This window comes from Acanthopagrus latus, chromosome 17 (genome assembly GCF_904848185.1).
Source record: "Acanthopagrus latus isolate v.2019 chromosome 17, fAcaLat1.1, whole genome shotgun sequence".
Lineage (NCBI taxonomy): Eukaryota > Metazoa > Chordata > Actinopteri > Spariformes > Sparidae > Acanthopagrus > Acanthopagrus latus.
Window position 1 is genome coordinate 27,624,482 of NC_051055.1, and position 15,699 is coordinate 27,640,180.

The 15,699-nt window shown below is 41.7% G+C and overlaps 1 protein-coding gene across 3 annotated transcripts; it reads right to left on the minus strand.

Moving 5' to 3' along the window:
* Positions 1 to 507: 507 nt before the first annotated feature.
* Positions 508 to 14,399, minus strand: LOC119005356 (neurexophilin-1). Of its 3 annotated transcripts, XM_037072905.1 has the most exons (3): positions 14,298 to 14,390; positions 1,677 to 2,426; positions 508 to 928 (listed from the first exon to the last, which is right to left on the minus strand). In XM_037072905.1, exons 1-3 carry the CDS (start codon positions 14,370 to 14,372, stop codon positions 824 to 826), a joined length of 930 nt encoding a protein of 309 aa, XP_036928800.1. In that variant the 5' UTR covers positions 14,373 to 14,390; the 3' UTR covers positions 508 to 823. The 3 variants fall into 3 exon arrangements, 2 of the variants coding, with proteins under 2 accessions (XP_036928800.1, XP_036928801.1); XM_037072906.1 differs by having other exon boundaries at positions 508 to 2,426; positions 14,298 to 14,399; XR_005070477.1 differs by lacking the exons at positions 508 to 928; positions 14,298 to 14,390 and adding an exon at positions 7,112 to 7,336 and having other exon boundaries at positions 2,292 to 2,426.
* Positions 14,400 to 15,699: the final 1,300 nt, after the last annotated feature.

The following is a 15,699-nucleotide window of genomic DNA, read 5'->3' on the forward strand; positions in this document are numbered from 1 at the left end:
TAGTCTCATCCAGATTTTTTCTTCTCCTGCTCTTTTCCTTTTTTTTTTTTTTTTTGTTTGATAACCAGAGGTGCAAACGTCTGATAGGTGGAATGTGTGATCAGCGCCTGCTGTTTAATGTATGTCCCGTCTCCTCCTCCGGAGCAAGAAAACACACTTTAGCATATCTCACTTTCTGAAAGTGTTTGTTCTGTTTCAGCCTTTTGTTAAACGATCTTCAGGAAATCATCCTCCGCATCACTTCCACGCCTTCATCTCCTGCTTGTTCTCATATCCACTTTTAAAAAAAACAACTTCTTCTTCCTCAACTCTTCTGACCTTGTTTTTTTTTTTGTGCGTGTCATTATTAGCACTTTACTATATAAATGATTATTTCCGTGTGTGCAGATGGTTATTTTTGGATACGTCGAGGGCACTGTGTGTGTGTGTGTGTGTGTGTGTGTGTGTGTGTGTGTGTGTGTGTGTGTGTGTGTGTGTGTGTGTGTGTGTGTGTGTGTGGCTCTGACACTTCTTACTACAGGCTTCTCGTCACAGGAGTTGAAATATATCACACTCGAATTGTTGTAAAGTCATAAAAGTAAGAGCAACTTCTAAATGTCTGAAATGGAAATTCAGGACTGAGGAAACAGCAGAATTAGAGCACAGTTACGTTTGATTTTGTTTTTTTGTTTTTTTTAAAGGAGCAGTGCAGAAAATGATCTTCTGTATCTCTGTCATCTCGTGCGTCTTCTGCAACTTTTTATTTATTTACTGCGACATTAGCCGGCTCACGTTTGATCCGATGGGAGCAAACCAACCGGTGAAATTTCGGCCTTAAGAATCGCTAACACATAAACACAGAATTGAAATAGAAAGACTCTTTTTTTCTTCGTCTTCTTCTTCTTCTTCTTTTACCTCCCCGTGACTTGATGAAGATTATTTCTGACAGCTGCAGATAACATGAAAATATAGATGGACGTTACTCAGTCGTTTACCACATTCGGGTTCATGCACATGGACATGGACGAGATTCCAACAACAATATCGGAGAGGTATATTCTCTCGAACAATCACACTGCAGAAAACAACACCACTCAAAATATGTTTGCTTTTTCCATTATGCCCTCTAATGCATACTGACAGATTCGTCTTATTTGCATTGACATTTACGTGTTTGCGATGATTACCAGAGACTGATTGGAAAAGACAGAAAGCATGATTGAGACGGAAATACACTATCGACATAAACAACTAAATTAGCCGGAGAAAACATTAATAAAATTGTTTTCTGGTCTTTGTTCGGAATCCGCAATATTTACATAAATACAATCAGCATATTTTTACGGTTGGCTTGAGAATTTCCTTTTCGATGTAAGCAGCTATGCATATAATATGAGTATTGCAAGCCTATAAATGCTTCCCTAAACGCTCCCGTAATGACCTCGGGGTAGGTCTGTTCGTTGGAGCAATATCAGTCTGGCGGACAAGTGTATGTTAGCTGTATTAATGCCTGTCAACGTCTCAAGTTTCAAGTGTCTCGACTCCATTTTCATTCAAATAATCTGACTCAGGACCAGAAGCTCGTCTCTGTCTTTTTTTTTTTTTTTCCTCTCTCTTTCCCCCCTCCTCGTCTGGTCACGTGATCACCCGGTGGGGAGGTAGGGGGTGTCACTGTGGTAGTTGTAATCTGGACACACCTTCTGCACCAGCTTGTAGTCGGTGCTGTAGAAGGTGATGAAGATGCAGATGACTTTGAAGGGCTTGGAGCACAGCCAGGACACGTGGCTCTGGGTCTGCTCCTGCGGGCAGCTCTGCGACGGGTCGTGGGCACACAGTGAGTTCCGGGTGCCCTTCTCCACCTTCTCGTACTCCACCCTGCAGTTGAACAGCTTGGTGTCCTTGGTCTCCAGAGCCGTCTGCTGCTGCTGCTGCTGCTGCTGGTGATGGTGGTGGAACTGCTGGTGCGGCTGGTGGACCTGGAACTCCACAGCTTTGGTCGGGGGAACGAGTCCCACGGACACGTTGCCCTGACCGGTGGAGTTGTGGCGGAAGTAGACGCTGAACGTCCCGTTGCCGTGATCCACGATTTTACCAGTGATGAGGAGGTTGAGCTTCACCGTCTTGATGTTGGAATGGAAGTCGCCCCAGCCGAACATCTTCTTGAACTTGCCGGTCTTGACGATGGGCCTCCGTTTTGTTCTGGATCGAGGATCGCGGTGGTTTGAGGCGTTGTAAAGCCAGTTCCACTGCTCCCGTTTAGAGAACGAGTCTGCGTCGTCGTAGTTCAGATCCAGAGAGGTGAAGTTCTCTTTGTTGTAGAGGGTCTGGGACAGCAGGCGGCTGATGGACAGGGCCCGGCTGCTGTCGGTCCAGTAGGTCTTCACTTTGGGTTTCGAGCTCTCTCTCAAGTTCGAATTTCCTGAAGACGGTGAATCAGCACAGGAAACCTGGAAGAACAAACAAACAAACAAACAAGAAAATCACCAATACTGAAACATCTGAAGCATCCAGAGAGCTCAAACCTTTCACCAAGAGTTCTTTTAAAAAAAGCTTATAAACATTTTATCCGCTTCTGCTTTTAACTTCTTTAGGGAAAAAAACCATGTGCTGACAGACGAGGCATGCACAGATCCTGTCAGGGAATGTTAGATCATCCTGTAAAGATGAATGAGTAAAACTTCAGCTGAGTCAAACCGCTGAATTAATGCATCCTCCCAGGAAAACTACATTTAAGCAAATGCCCTCATGCAGCATCTGTTTATGTTCAAGTGACGGAGCGGCTGAATTCATGTTGACTCGTGTCTGTCGGGAGTAAAACAGGAAACAGTCTGATGTTATCAAGCAGGTGCTTCTCTTAACTCTGAACAAAATGTCTCCTAACTGGAATGAAGTCGTAGTTTTAACTCAAATTGTTTTCCGACCAAACCAAGTCAGTTTTGTGTCTAAACTGTGGAAAGACAGATTATCGTCCTGGCTGCTCATCAAGGCAGATAATTTTTCCGATGGTCTGTATGAGAGTTTTCTGGGTTCAACTGCTGTAAAATTAATGAATTTAAAAGTGCAGCACTTTAGTTCTGATGCAACATCACTTATCTGTCTGTAGTAACAGTCTGTTAACTCTGAATAATCTGAATCTGCAAAGTAACCAGTAACTAAAGTCCTCAAATTAAAAAACAATGGAGTGAAAAGACAGAAAATGGAAACATCAACATTATAAAGAACAAAACCTGAGTAAGTTTTACTTGGTTACATTTCATCCCCTTGTTATTCTTAATATTGACAACAAGATTTAAAATTTGCGCTGCAAATGTCAAATCAGTCTCATTAATAATCAGTATCTGTTTCCACCCGGAAACATTCCCGACTCAAACACAACCACATCTTTACCAAAGCATCACCAGATTATAAAAAACACAGAGGAGATTAAAAAAACCAGCAATACAATCGTGTGCAAAGTCAAAATGTTGCTGCAGACACAAAGTTCTGCAGAAAACAGAATGAGATTTATTTTTTTAAACAAATTTTATGATCCTAATTTGGTGAAAATCATTTTAAAGTTGTAGAAATGATGATGAAAGAACATTCAAACGTCTAAATGTTGGAGGAGCTTAAAGGATCTTCTGTCAGAAGCATTTTCTGTAATTATAACAAATTTTGAATCTCTCACCAAAATGAATGAATCCTTCACTGAATGGGAACATTGTGCAGCCTCGGTGCAGCTGAACAGTTTCTCACTGAATTACATGAATTTCACAGTGTACACATTTACACCCATTGGCTGATACCCGTCCACATTTCACGATAAGGAAAGTAAATGTGTGGCTTTCAGAAGGTGGATGAAGCTTTTCGTGCTTTTGGTTTAGAGTCGTTTATTTCCTGGATCCACAATCTTTTTCTCGAGCCTTAACTTTACTGTGGATGCCACGCGAAGATATCTGAGAAACTAGAGAATAAAAACAAATATTTCATTGAAGAAGACGCCTGCCGTCAGCGCCGGGCAGCCGTACGCATGCTGAGCTCTTGGTGGTTGAAATCTGTTGACCTGCTGGTGGGGATGCCCTGCTAATTAACAAACACGACCTGAACCAATCGTCTCTGCAGCAGCGAGGAAACACCAACATGTGCAGCAGCGTGTCAGCGGTCACGGTGTTAACGCTGTGACCGACTCTTACAGTGTTGTGAAGCGTGTTGTGCGTTAATCAAGATTAAGGATATCGAGACGAATGAAGAGCTTTTCTGCGGCGCAGACGTGATGCAACGGCAGACTATTACCTGCTGAATGTGGCCTGAATGGATGATTGATGATTCATTCGGTGTCCCTCCTCTAACAATCACACAGATGAGAGAGCGAAGATTCCCCCGTGCGCCCCGCAGAGGCCCGTGACAGTGATGTCCAAACCCCGGCTGAGGAACGTGACAGCAGATCTATCTGGTCGAAGCGTTTACATTTTGTACCTTCGCCCCTCGATCGATACTCTGAAAATAAGGTCCTCTCTCATTCAGAAAAGTTCACTGAATGACATTGTCGTACTGTAGGCCAGAGTGTGTGTGTGTGTGTGTGTGTGTGTGTGTGTGTGCAGCCCTCACTGAGTAAACTGTTGCAGAAGTTGTGATCTTCCTCTGAAGCGAGCGTTCGCTTTATGAACTTGGCGTCAGAGCGGAGGAGTTTGAAAAAGATGGCCTCCAGTTGTTTTGAAGAGGCCTCGATGATGGACGACCTGATGCGGCTGTACCGTTAGTGGCAGTGTGGAGACTTTGGCTTCAGAGGCTGTTACATCTCTGCCGCTCTCTGAATAGAAGAGCGTAGCCTGAGCGTTTAATGCAACACGATACGCGCAGTCAAATCAAAGCCTTTGGAAACGCAGTTAACGTTCGGACGCCGCCAAAACGCTCGCTGCAGAGGAAGAAGAAAAAAAAGCGGGAAGCTGCGGGACCTTTGCAGCAGGACGCTTGTAGTGACGCGCTGAAGAGAAATATGAATTTCAGCAGTTTCCGTGCGCAGTGGGGCAGTTAAACCGTATTAATGAACACCTCCTTTTGTCTTCCATTGCTGGAAACAAAAGTCTGTCATGTTGCCTCGCTGGTGATGTATTGTCAAAAGATAAAGTGAGTGTGAGGGAGAGGGAGGCTTCCTGTTCAGGATTTATTAGCACCATTATCGTCAAACATAAAGCTCCTTAGGATGTAAAAGTAGCAGTGAAACAGTATCTTATAGACCGCCGGCCAAGCAGCCATAAAGTTGATTATGGCATTTAGCTCAGTCTTTAAACTCGCAATAGATGATGATTTTTTTTTCTTTTGCTTTAACTTAAGCATTTCTGAAGTGAACACAGATGAAACAGTATACAGCGGTAAAGATATGACATCATCCACATAAAGACTGGCTCACTGTAAACCTCATTTTCATTATTCCGTCTGGATTTCTCTCTGAGATGCAAAAGGTCGAATCAGGCGCTCGAGGCGTTGTTTTCCCCCGCCGCCATCCCCAGGTAACGCTGTAACCACTGGAATAACTGATGAAAATCCACACAGCTAAAGGAAAAGAAGCGTGAAGGAAACTGAGGTAACGGATTCACCTGAAGGAGAGCACAGGTGTCGCCTCAACGTCTGCCGTGGTTTGTTTTTCCTACTCTGACCAGATGAACATGGGGGTGGGCGTGGTCACGGTCAGCGCCAAAATCATTTTTATTTATATTTCTGTCATCATCTTCTTTTAATTCAACAGCACAGATGCGGCTGCATGGCGACATCACAACGATCAGTGTTTAAGTATTTGGTTTAATCTAATTTTTTGGGACGATCAGGACACGATTCAGGATTTGGAATAAATACTTGTTCACCCTGGTGTTTCCTCTTTTTTATTCAGACTTGAGACGGTACAAAACCAGCAATCTTTGTACTAGAGGTGCGAAACCTGCTTGCTCATTAACACAACTGAGTATTTCATGGTATTTGTTTTGTGCTCCGGACAGCAGGCAGCCGTCCCCATGTAGCCGACCATGTCTTTAAAACACCAGCGACAACAGCGACTCTGCTGTCGGAACTATCAGAAAACATTTATCTGACTCTTGTTGGCGTCCATGTTGCAGCAGCTGTTTTAAAACATTAAAGCAACATTAATTGCAGCAATTTGTGTGATTTGGCGCCTCCATGGTTGTTACAGTGAGTAACGTATTCCAAGTATCATCATTATAAAAGTAATGTCACTGTTGGATTACCTTAATTCCAAACATATGCCAATAATTGCCAATAAATATCAATAAAACGACTTTCATTTAGTCTCAATGACGGTGTGTCAGACTGCTGGAGTGGCTGCAGATTAATATATCAATTAAATGTAATTATTTATTTTAGTAATCCCCCTTTTTATTGAATGTATCTGTAATCTAATTACATCTTTTTACCTGAATACAGTCACCTTCTTCTTCTGTATCCTAATCACATAATCCCGTTACTTATTACACTCACCACTCATCAACGTGTTGAAAAGTAATGTTGATGTAAACACGTACGTAACACTTTGATGGCTGACACTGTTACAGGACACTGAACCATCAACATGATTTCTAAACTGTTGTTATACGGTGAAAAATTGTACACAACATTCCTTTAACATGAACTCCTGAACTCGTGTTGGATGTAAATGTGCAGGATTCTGTTAAATCCCTTTTTTTGATCCCTCTCCAGTTTAAACGTGAATTCAATTTTCACACGTTCAGAATACGTAAACAAATTGTCTTCAGAATGACCTTTGACCTGCGACACAGACCTGTAAGCTCCCATCATTTTCACGACTGTTTCTATTCTCGAGGTTGTGGAAAAAAAAAAGACTTTAGTCTCTAATGATCAAATGAAATCTCATTCTCGCAGCGCAGTAATTACTGACGCTGCTCAGTAACTGGGTTTCAGTCTCAATGGAGTCACGAAAACCAGATCAAGGGATATCAGGAAACTGCTCCGAGCTGGTTTAAGTGACTGTCAGGCTAATTAGTGACCGAGTGTGTGTGTGTGTGTGTGTGTGTGTTGATACGACGTTTTAAAGTGCAAACGGAAAGAATATCTTCTAAACAAAAGCAGATCTAAGCAGGTTTAGGACTCAGATGGTTCAAGGTTTGCCAGGAATTTAGATTACCTTCGTCAGTGTGGTCTGAGAGGCACCGTCACTTTCTGCAGCTTCACGTTATGAATAATTTTGTGCGACGACGTGTCGCTGGAATACTTCTTCTCTCTCTCTTTTTTTTTATTTGCTTCACTTTTTCCCTCCGAGATTATCAAAATTACACAGCGCGTCTAAAGTGCGTGCCCAGTCACCAATCAGACCCGAGTCCTTGTTGTGGAGACTCGCCTCTGTTGTCGGCGGCTTTTTGTATGGTCCCCAAACTGTGACACGCAATTAGCTTTCATCTAAAGCACCTGACAGTCTCCGGATTAGAGCACTCAGAGGCACATTCACAGAGACCCCACTTCACGGATTAGAGCCCAACCTGTAATCCAGCCCGGGGAGATTAGGCAGATCAGAGGCAGTCCTGACTAAAGCAACGTTTATATCCAGAACACCCCGACTGACTGCACCAACACTCGGAGGGGCCAAGATTTACCTCTCGCCAGCTTCAAAAACATGCAAGCGAGGCACAAAGGGAGTGTGTGTGTGTGTGTGTGTGTGTGTGTGTGTGTGTGTGTGTGTGTGTGTGTGTGTGTGTGTGTGAATGTGTCTGAAAGAGATACTGCAGAGAGAAAAGAGGGACGGTGCTGCTGGATAAAGGACAGGAGAATAACAAACATGGCAGCTAAAGGTCAACAGTCACACTGGGATAACTTTGGGTTTAACAGATATTGGTTTGTCAGAATTCGTTTTCATTAAATACAAAATAAAGGACGAACTTTATCATCCTCGGTCCAAAGTGTTACGTGCTTTTCCCCTTTAATTTGATTTGTTTAATTGTGACGTGAACAGTTGATAAATCACTTTAGGGGGAATTAAGGCCCTTGATAAGTCTTAAATGCATTTTTCCAAGGTTTTACATTTTAAAGCTTTTTTAAAAATCCAAATAAGTTTGTCTGAATTTAATCTTTGCATGACCGTGACATGTTGTGATCAGGTGATTCCCCTGTTAAAGCCTCATGTGGTTTAATTTAAATCAATATCTGAGGCTCTTGGAGGTAAAACTCTGAAATATCTTATAAAAAAAAAAAACTAAGATTAGACTAAAGTTTGTTAAATAATCACGTGTCTAGCAGAACTTATTTTCTCCTCCATAAATAATCTCAGCACCCCTCAGATTTATCTTGTGAACCACTGCATGAAACCACCTAATAGTTTATAGAATTGATGCAATATTAATAATCCACTGATACATTATCAGTCACAGAGTGAATATTACACAGAGCGAGTTTTACTTTGGATACTTTTAGCTGACAGTACTTTACTTTTACTGAAGTGGGATTTTGAATGCAGCTCTTTCACCTGTTGAGAACTTTCACATTGTTGTGTTGCTACTTTGACTTTGAGTTAAATATTTAAATACTTCGTCCACTGAGTCCTGGTGAGGGAGTTCGTACGTAGCCTGACCCTCCTGGAGCTCATCAGAGTTTATAAGATATTTCAGTTTTAGTTCCGTCAGTTGTTTTGTTTATTGATCCTGTTTCTGATGGTTTCTCTCTGTTCTGCGTTAGAGTCACTCAGTTCATTCTCATGTGATTTGTTCCCAGCCTGCCTGTTTTAATTATGTTCAATTAATTATACTGATAGGAGTTATCACAAACTAAGACTGCTTAGTTACAATCAATATATCGTTAATGTAAGTTAAAGTGTGTCGCTGATGTAACCAGGTGGAACTCAAAGAGGCGATGATGTCTTAAAATGTAAGAAAAGGTTCTTAAAAGGTCTTAAATTCAACGTCAGGATTCCTGCGTAGACTGATTTTATGAATTCATTTGTTTTCAGTCGGTGTTTTGTTAAAGAGACTCAGACTTTCTGTGAGGTTTGTCACATGTTTCTGTCTAAACTTCCCAGTTTATTTATTATTAAGTATTTTTAGTGAGCATAAATGATAAAACTATTCAGTATTTCACAAGAAAAAAGCAACAAACTCTCTGTCTGATCTCATGGATGTCTCCGGTTCTGCCTTCATGGACCGTACTAGTGATTTTTAGCTTGTTTACTACAAGGACTGTAAAAATCTGTGAGGTGCAAACTGAAACGTATTCTAACAGAGAAATGTTTTGATCTTGAGATCTTTGTCGAGTGTTGTAGCTGAAACAATTAGTCAGTTCATTTAAATTCACTTCAAAGTGTGTTTTTCTTTGTCCTGTGGGAAAAGAACTGAAGTGACTCTGGCAGACAAAACAAATAACTGAAGGACTTAAGCTGCAGGAAATCAAAATGAACTTTAATCACTATTTTCTGCCTTTTTAAAGTCCAAACAGTTGATCTATAATTTGAGAAAATGATCTTCGGAGTAATCTATAATTTAAAACCACTGTTATTTGTTAGGTACAGACATAAACACACACATTACTGAGGAACAGTCAGTCGCCACTCAGAGCGGATCAGAACCGCTGGACTCCGTCTGATGCTCCACAAGGCGACATGATGTTTGGAAATATTTACAATAAAAACAGAAAATATGAAAAAAATAAAATAAATAAATATCAAGACAAAAGAAAACGACTCAATAATAAAAACATTTTAAAATGTAGGGAAAAAAAATAACACAGATCTTCTAATATTCTTGAACTTCACCCACGAAGAAAACATTTATATTTCCAAAATTTATTTATTTTCTGTATTTTTGTGACTGTCAGTGTCAGCAAATCCCATGAAGACATCAAACCAACGGAGTTTAATCTGCCGACTGTCGCCTACGTGTCCGCGCTGCTTTACGCAGCTCTGTTGTTGTTTCCACACACATTTCAGTTTCCCGCTGCTGCAAAATACTCACGAGAGCATCCGGCGTGTTTTAATCTGCCACCAGAAATAGTCGCATCAAATGTACTTTTCCCTCCTGTTTGAGTGACATTTACTGGAAAAAAAAAAAAAAAAAACCCACAGCACCCGGCTCGTGTAGGAAATTACTGAGTTCTTTTTTAAATGAAAGTGTATGAGTGACCCACTTTTAAAGAATCAGCAGGAACCAGTTGGCCCGGGGCTGAGGGCCACAGACGGAGTAGCGAGACTAACGCGTTGGGGGTTTTTTTCCCGTCTTTTTCGAGGGATTTGTAGACAATAACAAAAAATTTATAATTCCATCAGTCTTATCCTTAAAATGTGCTCGAGCAAGACTGTAGATCTTAAACTCTGTAACATGAAATAAAAATGTAAAGTCTACACAACTTGTGCAATAAATGTGGAATGGGCTCAAAGACGCTGGTGTAGTTTTGTAGACGAGCTGATCTGGATGTTATTTTTGTTAGTTTGGGTTTCAGGACTTCATCTTTTGTGTTCGGTCAGGATATAAAAGACAGTGAATACATTGATTTTTTTCTCAATCAGCGTCAAACTATAAGCCAAGGACACACCACTGACTTCCAGTTTGGTTTCTTTCCCATGAGAGACTATTAGTATTTCTTTGAGCTCGTGTTGGGGCTCAGTTGGAAAACAGTGACGTATTTCTGTGCACCAATCAGGATTCAGCATCGTCTGAATAAATCACAGCGGATCGAACTTCAACCAACGTCGTCCTGATGGAGCGTCAACAGAGTTAAACCAGCAGCTGAGGATGTTTTGTCTGAACGTAAACTTTACATATTGCACATTGTGTTTGTATATGAAATATGAGATTTGAACCCACATTTCCTGCGGCTTTAAAGATAAAACACAGAAGGAAAAGATCAGCTCAGTGTAGTCAGTCCATACTGACTAAAGAGAGCTACAAATCAAAGCAGCAGAGGCGGAGACGTACAGGTTTTTTGTCCGTGGTATCAGTCCAGCCGCTACATTTCAGTGAGGAATAGTCGTTCCTGCACACATTTTTTTTTTTTTACCTGCATTGATTTATTTTTAAAAAGGTCGACGTTTCAGTCACCAAGACTGAGTGTCTTGTGCAGGACGTGTGCAGGAATGGCTATTTCTCTTTGGGATTAAGTTTTATGGGCTGGTGTTTGACTCACCTACATTTCCCATAATTCAAAATAAGCTTAATCTTTAGATTTCACCCGCTTTCAGTCACCACTTCTGCAGTTTGTAATGCAGGTGGAGGTGAGCCCGCTTTCATCCAAGAAAATACAGAAACTGACAGAAGACCGTGTGAGTCAAAGCCTTGTACAAATGTGATACCACAGAAAATATCATTTGTAATATATATTGAATATTGTGTTTTCATTCAAAGATATTCAGACGTATCTCACCATCATATTTGGACGCTTTCTTTTCATGTCTCAGAGTTTGTTTGGTTTTTTTTTTGGTAACTTTTTCGACCTGCAGTTTGTCGTGCCGGCGTCTCCCGCCCACCAAACCCCATTTAACCGCGTGTTAATCTTATTCCCAGGTTGGATGTACGAGGCAGAATTCCGCTACAAGATAACACAAACAGCATCGGTATGCAGAAAGTCCTTTAGGAAACGACTCTCAGATTGCCAGATGCAGCATATAGGCAGGCTGTTGGACAAACCTAAATGCTATCTACTCTTGGCGAGGCTGTGATAAGGCGCAGGCGTCCGCTCTTTGAAACAGGAAGATAAACAACCTCGGCTTCCCTCGGGAGCTCGCAGGATATTCTATGGGCTGGACCCCCAACAAATTCCACCTTTAATAGAACCACCGGAGGAGCCAGATGACTCGGCGGTGGGCTGTACACAAAACCTCTGCGAGAAAGAATGAAAGTGTGTGTCACTTTTCATTTACCTGAATGCTGCGGCTGCTGTGCGGGGAGGATTTGTGAGTGCGACAGTTCTAGTTTAACAGAGTCCGAACGGAGCGGCACCGGGCTGATAGCAGATTTCAGCTGCCACTTTGCAATCTTGATTGGATGCTGCGCGTTCAGAGTTCAGCCGCAAACATTCAGACATTAATGGAGGTGTTGGCCTTTAATGTTTGTTTTTTTTTTTTTTTTGTTGCATGAAGACCAAACTGCAGAAGTTTCTGTGGATTTATTTACTTTTTTTAAATTTAAGGTATTAAAGTGATGCTCTTATCCACAGAGGCTTAAAGCGGGAGGAGCTATTAGGGGTTAGAGTTTGGCTCAAGGACATGTGGCTGCTTTGGGATCAAACCTGTGTGACCTTTCGGGTATGAGATCCAAAGTCTGGCTCCACCACTCCCAGCAGAAGCTTATTTTTAATCTAATTTATGACTTTCAAATGCCATGAATCACTCCCAACAAGAAGGGGGAAAACTAAATATCTCGGCGTATTAAACATCTGCTCTGCTTCTGTGCGTTTTGACAGAAATATTCCTCTAGACAGGAAGCTTGTTTGAGAGTCTTTTAGTGTGTTGATGCTGTCCGTTAAAGAGTATTTTCCAACTGGGCACTTGGGATATGATAGTCGTCATAGTCATTTACACTGAATTTAAGTTGTCTCGCCTTGTGAGGTTCCCCCCGTCGTTGAGCTGATGGATCAACTAAGGGCATTTGACGCCCACTAAGAGTTTAGGTCTATATTCTCCCAGTGATATCAAAGTGTTACCTGAGGGGGGTCAGAGATGATGACAAATCACAAAGTGTGTCAAGACATCACAGGCAGCTGTGGATGGAGCCGAGTCCTATCGCTGCAGCACCGCTTTGAGAGGCCAGGGCACAATTATTACCATGACTTCTGAGGAGGATAAATACTGTACGCGGACAGACTGCGGGATATTAGAGCGGGGCAGTTTGAAGACGAGGAGGAGGAGGAGGAAGAAGGCAAAAAAAAAAAAAAAAACCCTAGCCACCAGTTTTTCAACTTACCCAGAGGAAAAATGCATAATCATATTATTTCACACACGACTTGGTTCAAAGGCGGCCAAAATAAGTTTGTGAGGTTCCCATGGGTCTGTCAATCTGTTGAAGGAGCTGCAGGCGAAGGCTTAGGATGCACCGAGTACGAAACAATTATGATCATCCCATTAAAGCATAGCGAAGCAATTTGGCAGCCCAGTCTGCGAAAAAAAAAAGAAAAACACACACACACACACACACACTCCCATCAAGTGATGCTACCAGATCAACTCGCACAACCGTGATGCTATTGTACATTAAAGTCACATGTTAAATTATTAATGTTTGTCTTTATATTGTGACAATAGGGGGAATCCATGTTGGTTAATGTTATTGCTTCTGAAAGCTAAGAATCCTTGTGTTCCTGCGATGCAGGAAGGCTTCGTAAAGTAAAAGGAAAAAAAAAAAAAAGGAAGAAGGGGAGGGGGGTGAAATGATTAGTGCGCTTAGTCAGCTGTGAAATTGAGTTTATGGTTTTCAAGACGGTGAATTCAATTCGATAATGGGTATTAAGTTGTAGAGAATAATTAATAGTAATTGACTTCTTTCCATCACTATGCAAATTAAACACAGATAACACCACGGGAGCTTTTTAAGGCCAGTCAAGTTTGTGGGGATTAAGTTTATGGAATTTTTGTTGGAGAGAGGAGTGGCTCCTGTTCGGCTTTGATTGCTTTGTTGACAGATTTATCAGCGGGTGAGGGGTTACTGTCTCTGCGAGGATTAAAGGAATTGGGTTGTCACAAACTGTCAAGGCATTGAGTTAGGAGCATTCTGGTATGTTTGTCATAATGGGCTCAGGCTGTTCTCCGCCGCACTGTCAAATACATCCTTATTGAGCTGCATCTGTAAATGGGAGAGAGGAGGGGAAAACGCAAAAATGTGGATTGAATGGATAGTGCTGAGGGAGAAATATCCAGCGGGACCGAGTGCGGGTGGATTTGTCGAGATGCAGATTTGGATTTTGGGAAGCTTGTTGTTCACACTGACATCCGTTAATTCGTGGAGATATTAATGAGTCGATTCAGGGAGCGGTTACAAATCCTGGTTTGTGGATGGTGAGATTTATCACAACAGGAGTCAAATTTAAGGAAAACATCCCTTTAACTCCACTACAACACGTGTACAAATGAATCTGCATGAGAGAGAAATCAGCAAAATGATTTTCCTTTTTTCTTTTCAAATTGTCACATTATCAGACTGCAGCCGAAATGAATCTTGCAGCAATAAAGTCTCACAAAAATCAGGCGTATGTTCACGCTGCGAGCTCAACCTGAAACTCACTCATCAGATCATCCTGTTTGCAAACATTCCTCGATGTTCCTGCCAGCGGACGAGCACAAACATAAATCACAGGAAAAATTGTAGGAGAATGAATAAAAGGTGAAACGACGTTTAACTCACCAGAGAGATGAGTGACAGCAGCAGCAGCAGCAGCAGCAGCAGAGGAGCGGCGGCCCACAGACATGTGGTCTTCATGCCTCGTTGTGGAGCGTCTCCCCTCATGTCAAACTGTCCTTGATCTTCTCAGCCACAAAAAAAAAAAGAAAAAAAAAAGAGAAACCTCCTTCTGACTGAGCCGGTATCAGCTGCCGAACTTGAGGAGAAATATGGAGTGAGGAAGGCGGTCCTGAGGCGGGAGAGCAGAGATGAATCTTCTCAGGCTCATTCAGGAGGGTCAGGTGTCGGCTGTTAAAACGTGTTTACGGAGGAGGGAGGGGGGTATTTTTGATGCGAGCACTGGAGGAGACGCGAGGTGTTTGTACATCTGAGTGTCAGTGTGGAGGGATGTTTTATACAGCGCGCTCTGAGGCTCAGAGGGAGAGAGAGAGAGAGAGAGAGAGAGGGGGGAGGGATGGAGAGACAAATTGAGTGAGTGAGTGAGTGAGGAAGGGGGAGGGAGACGGTGGGGAGCAGAGAAGGAGGTTCACATTATAGACTTTTGAGGAGGAACTTTTCTTCAAACGTCGTCTGGGGCTGACATCTAGTGGCCGATATCGTCGTCTACATCACATGAAGCTGCACCTGGTCGCAGCTCATTCTGTAGAAACACTAAATATTTAATCCTTTCTGAAGTCTATGTGTGGTTTATATTGTACGTTGACCTCAATTCAAAGTAAACCTATTACAGCATTTACTACTGTGGAAATAGGTGTGAAGGATTTAGGGGGATCTATTGGCATGAATGTAATTAAGTGTTCATAATTAAGTTTTAAATATCCTTTAGTTGCCTGGAAATAAAAAAACAAACATGTTTTTGTTACCTGAAAATGAGTCTTTTATAAACAGCAGCCCAGAACAGACAGACCAACCTCTAAAGAGAACGCCTTGTTGCGTTTATTACATTTATAGTGGCCATAATTTGAGAGGGCAAGGTGAGGGATATTCAGTTGGTTGCAACGCTGCTAGATGCTACAAAATCAGACACACTGGACCTTTAAGGTTTGAACGCCAAATAACAGAGTTAATGTGTGACAATTCGACACCTGTTTGAGTGTGTTTTTGTCACATCAACGAAAAGATTAAACTCATTAATAAGTCAATTTAATACGATTACGAGAACGATTACCTGTTTTTTTGTTGTCTTTCCTTCGAGGTTATATATGTAGACCTCAGAACTGCTGGGAAAAAAAACTTTTGCCACGATTATTTTTGGTAAAATAGATAAAAAAAAAAAAAAACAACAAACAAAAAATATTTTCATATAAAACGGATCATTTTTTTCCAAGAGAAAAAAAATATGCGTGAAACCAAGTTAAAAAAAAAAAAAAAGTCACTTTTTTCTTTTGTTCTCCCACTTTTCTCT

Coding starts and splice junctions, on each gene's coding strand:
- LOC119005356 (XM_037072905.1), bottom strand. CDS start 14,372: ATGAAGACCACATGTCTGTGGGCCGCCGCTCCTCTGCTGCTGCTGCTG. Junction 2,427..14,297: donor TGCTGTCACTCATCTCTCTG/GTGAGTTAAACG, acceptor TTGTTCTTCCAG/GTTTCCTGTGCTGATTCACC. Junction 929..1,676: donor ACTACAAGCTGGTGCAGAAG/GTGTGTCCAGAT, acceptor TGTTATCTGCAG/CTGTCAGAAATAATCTTCAT.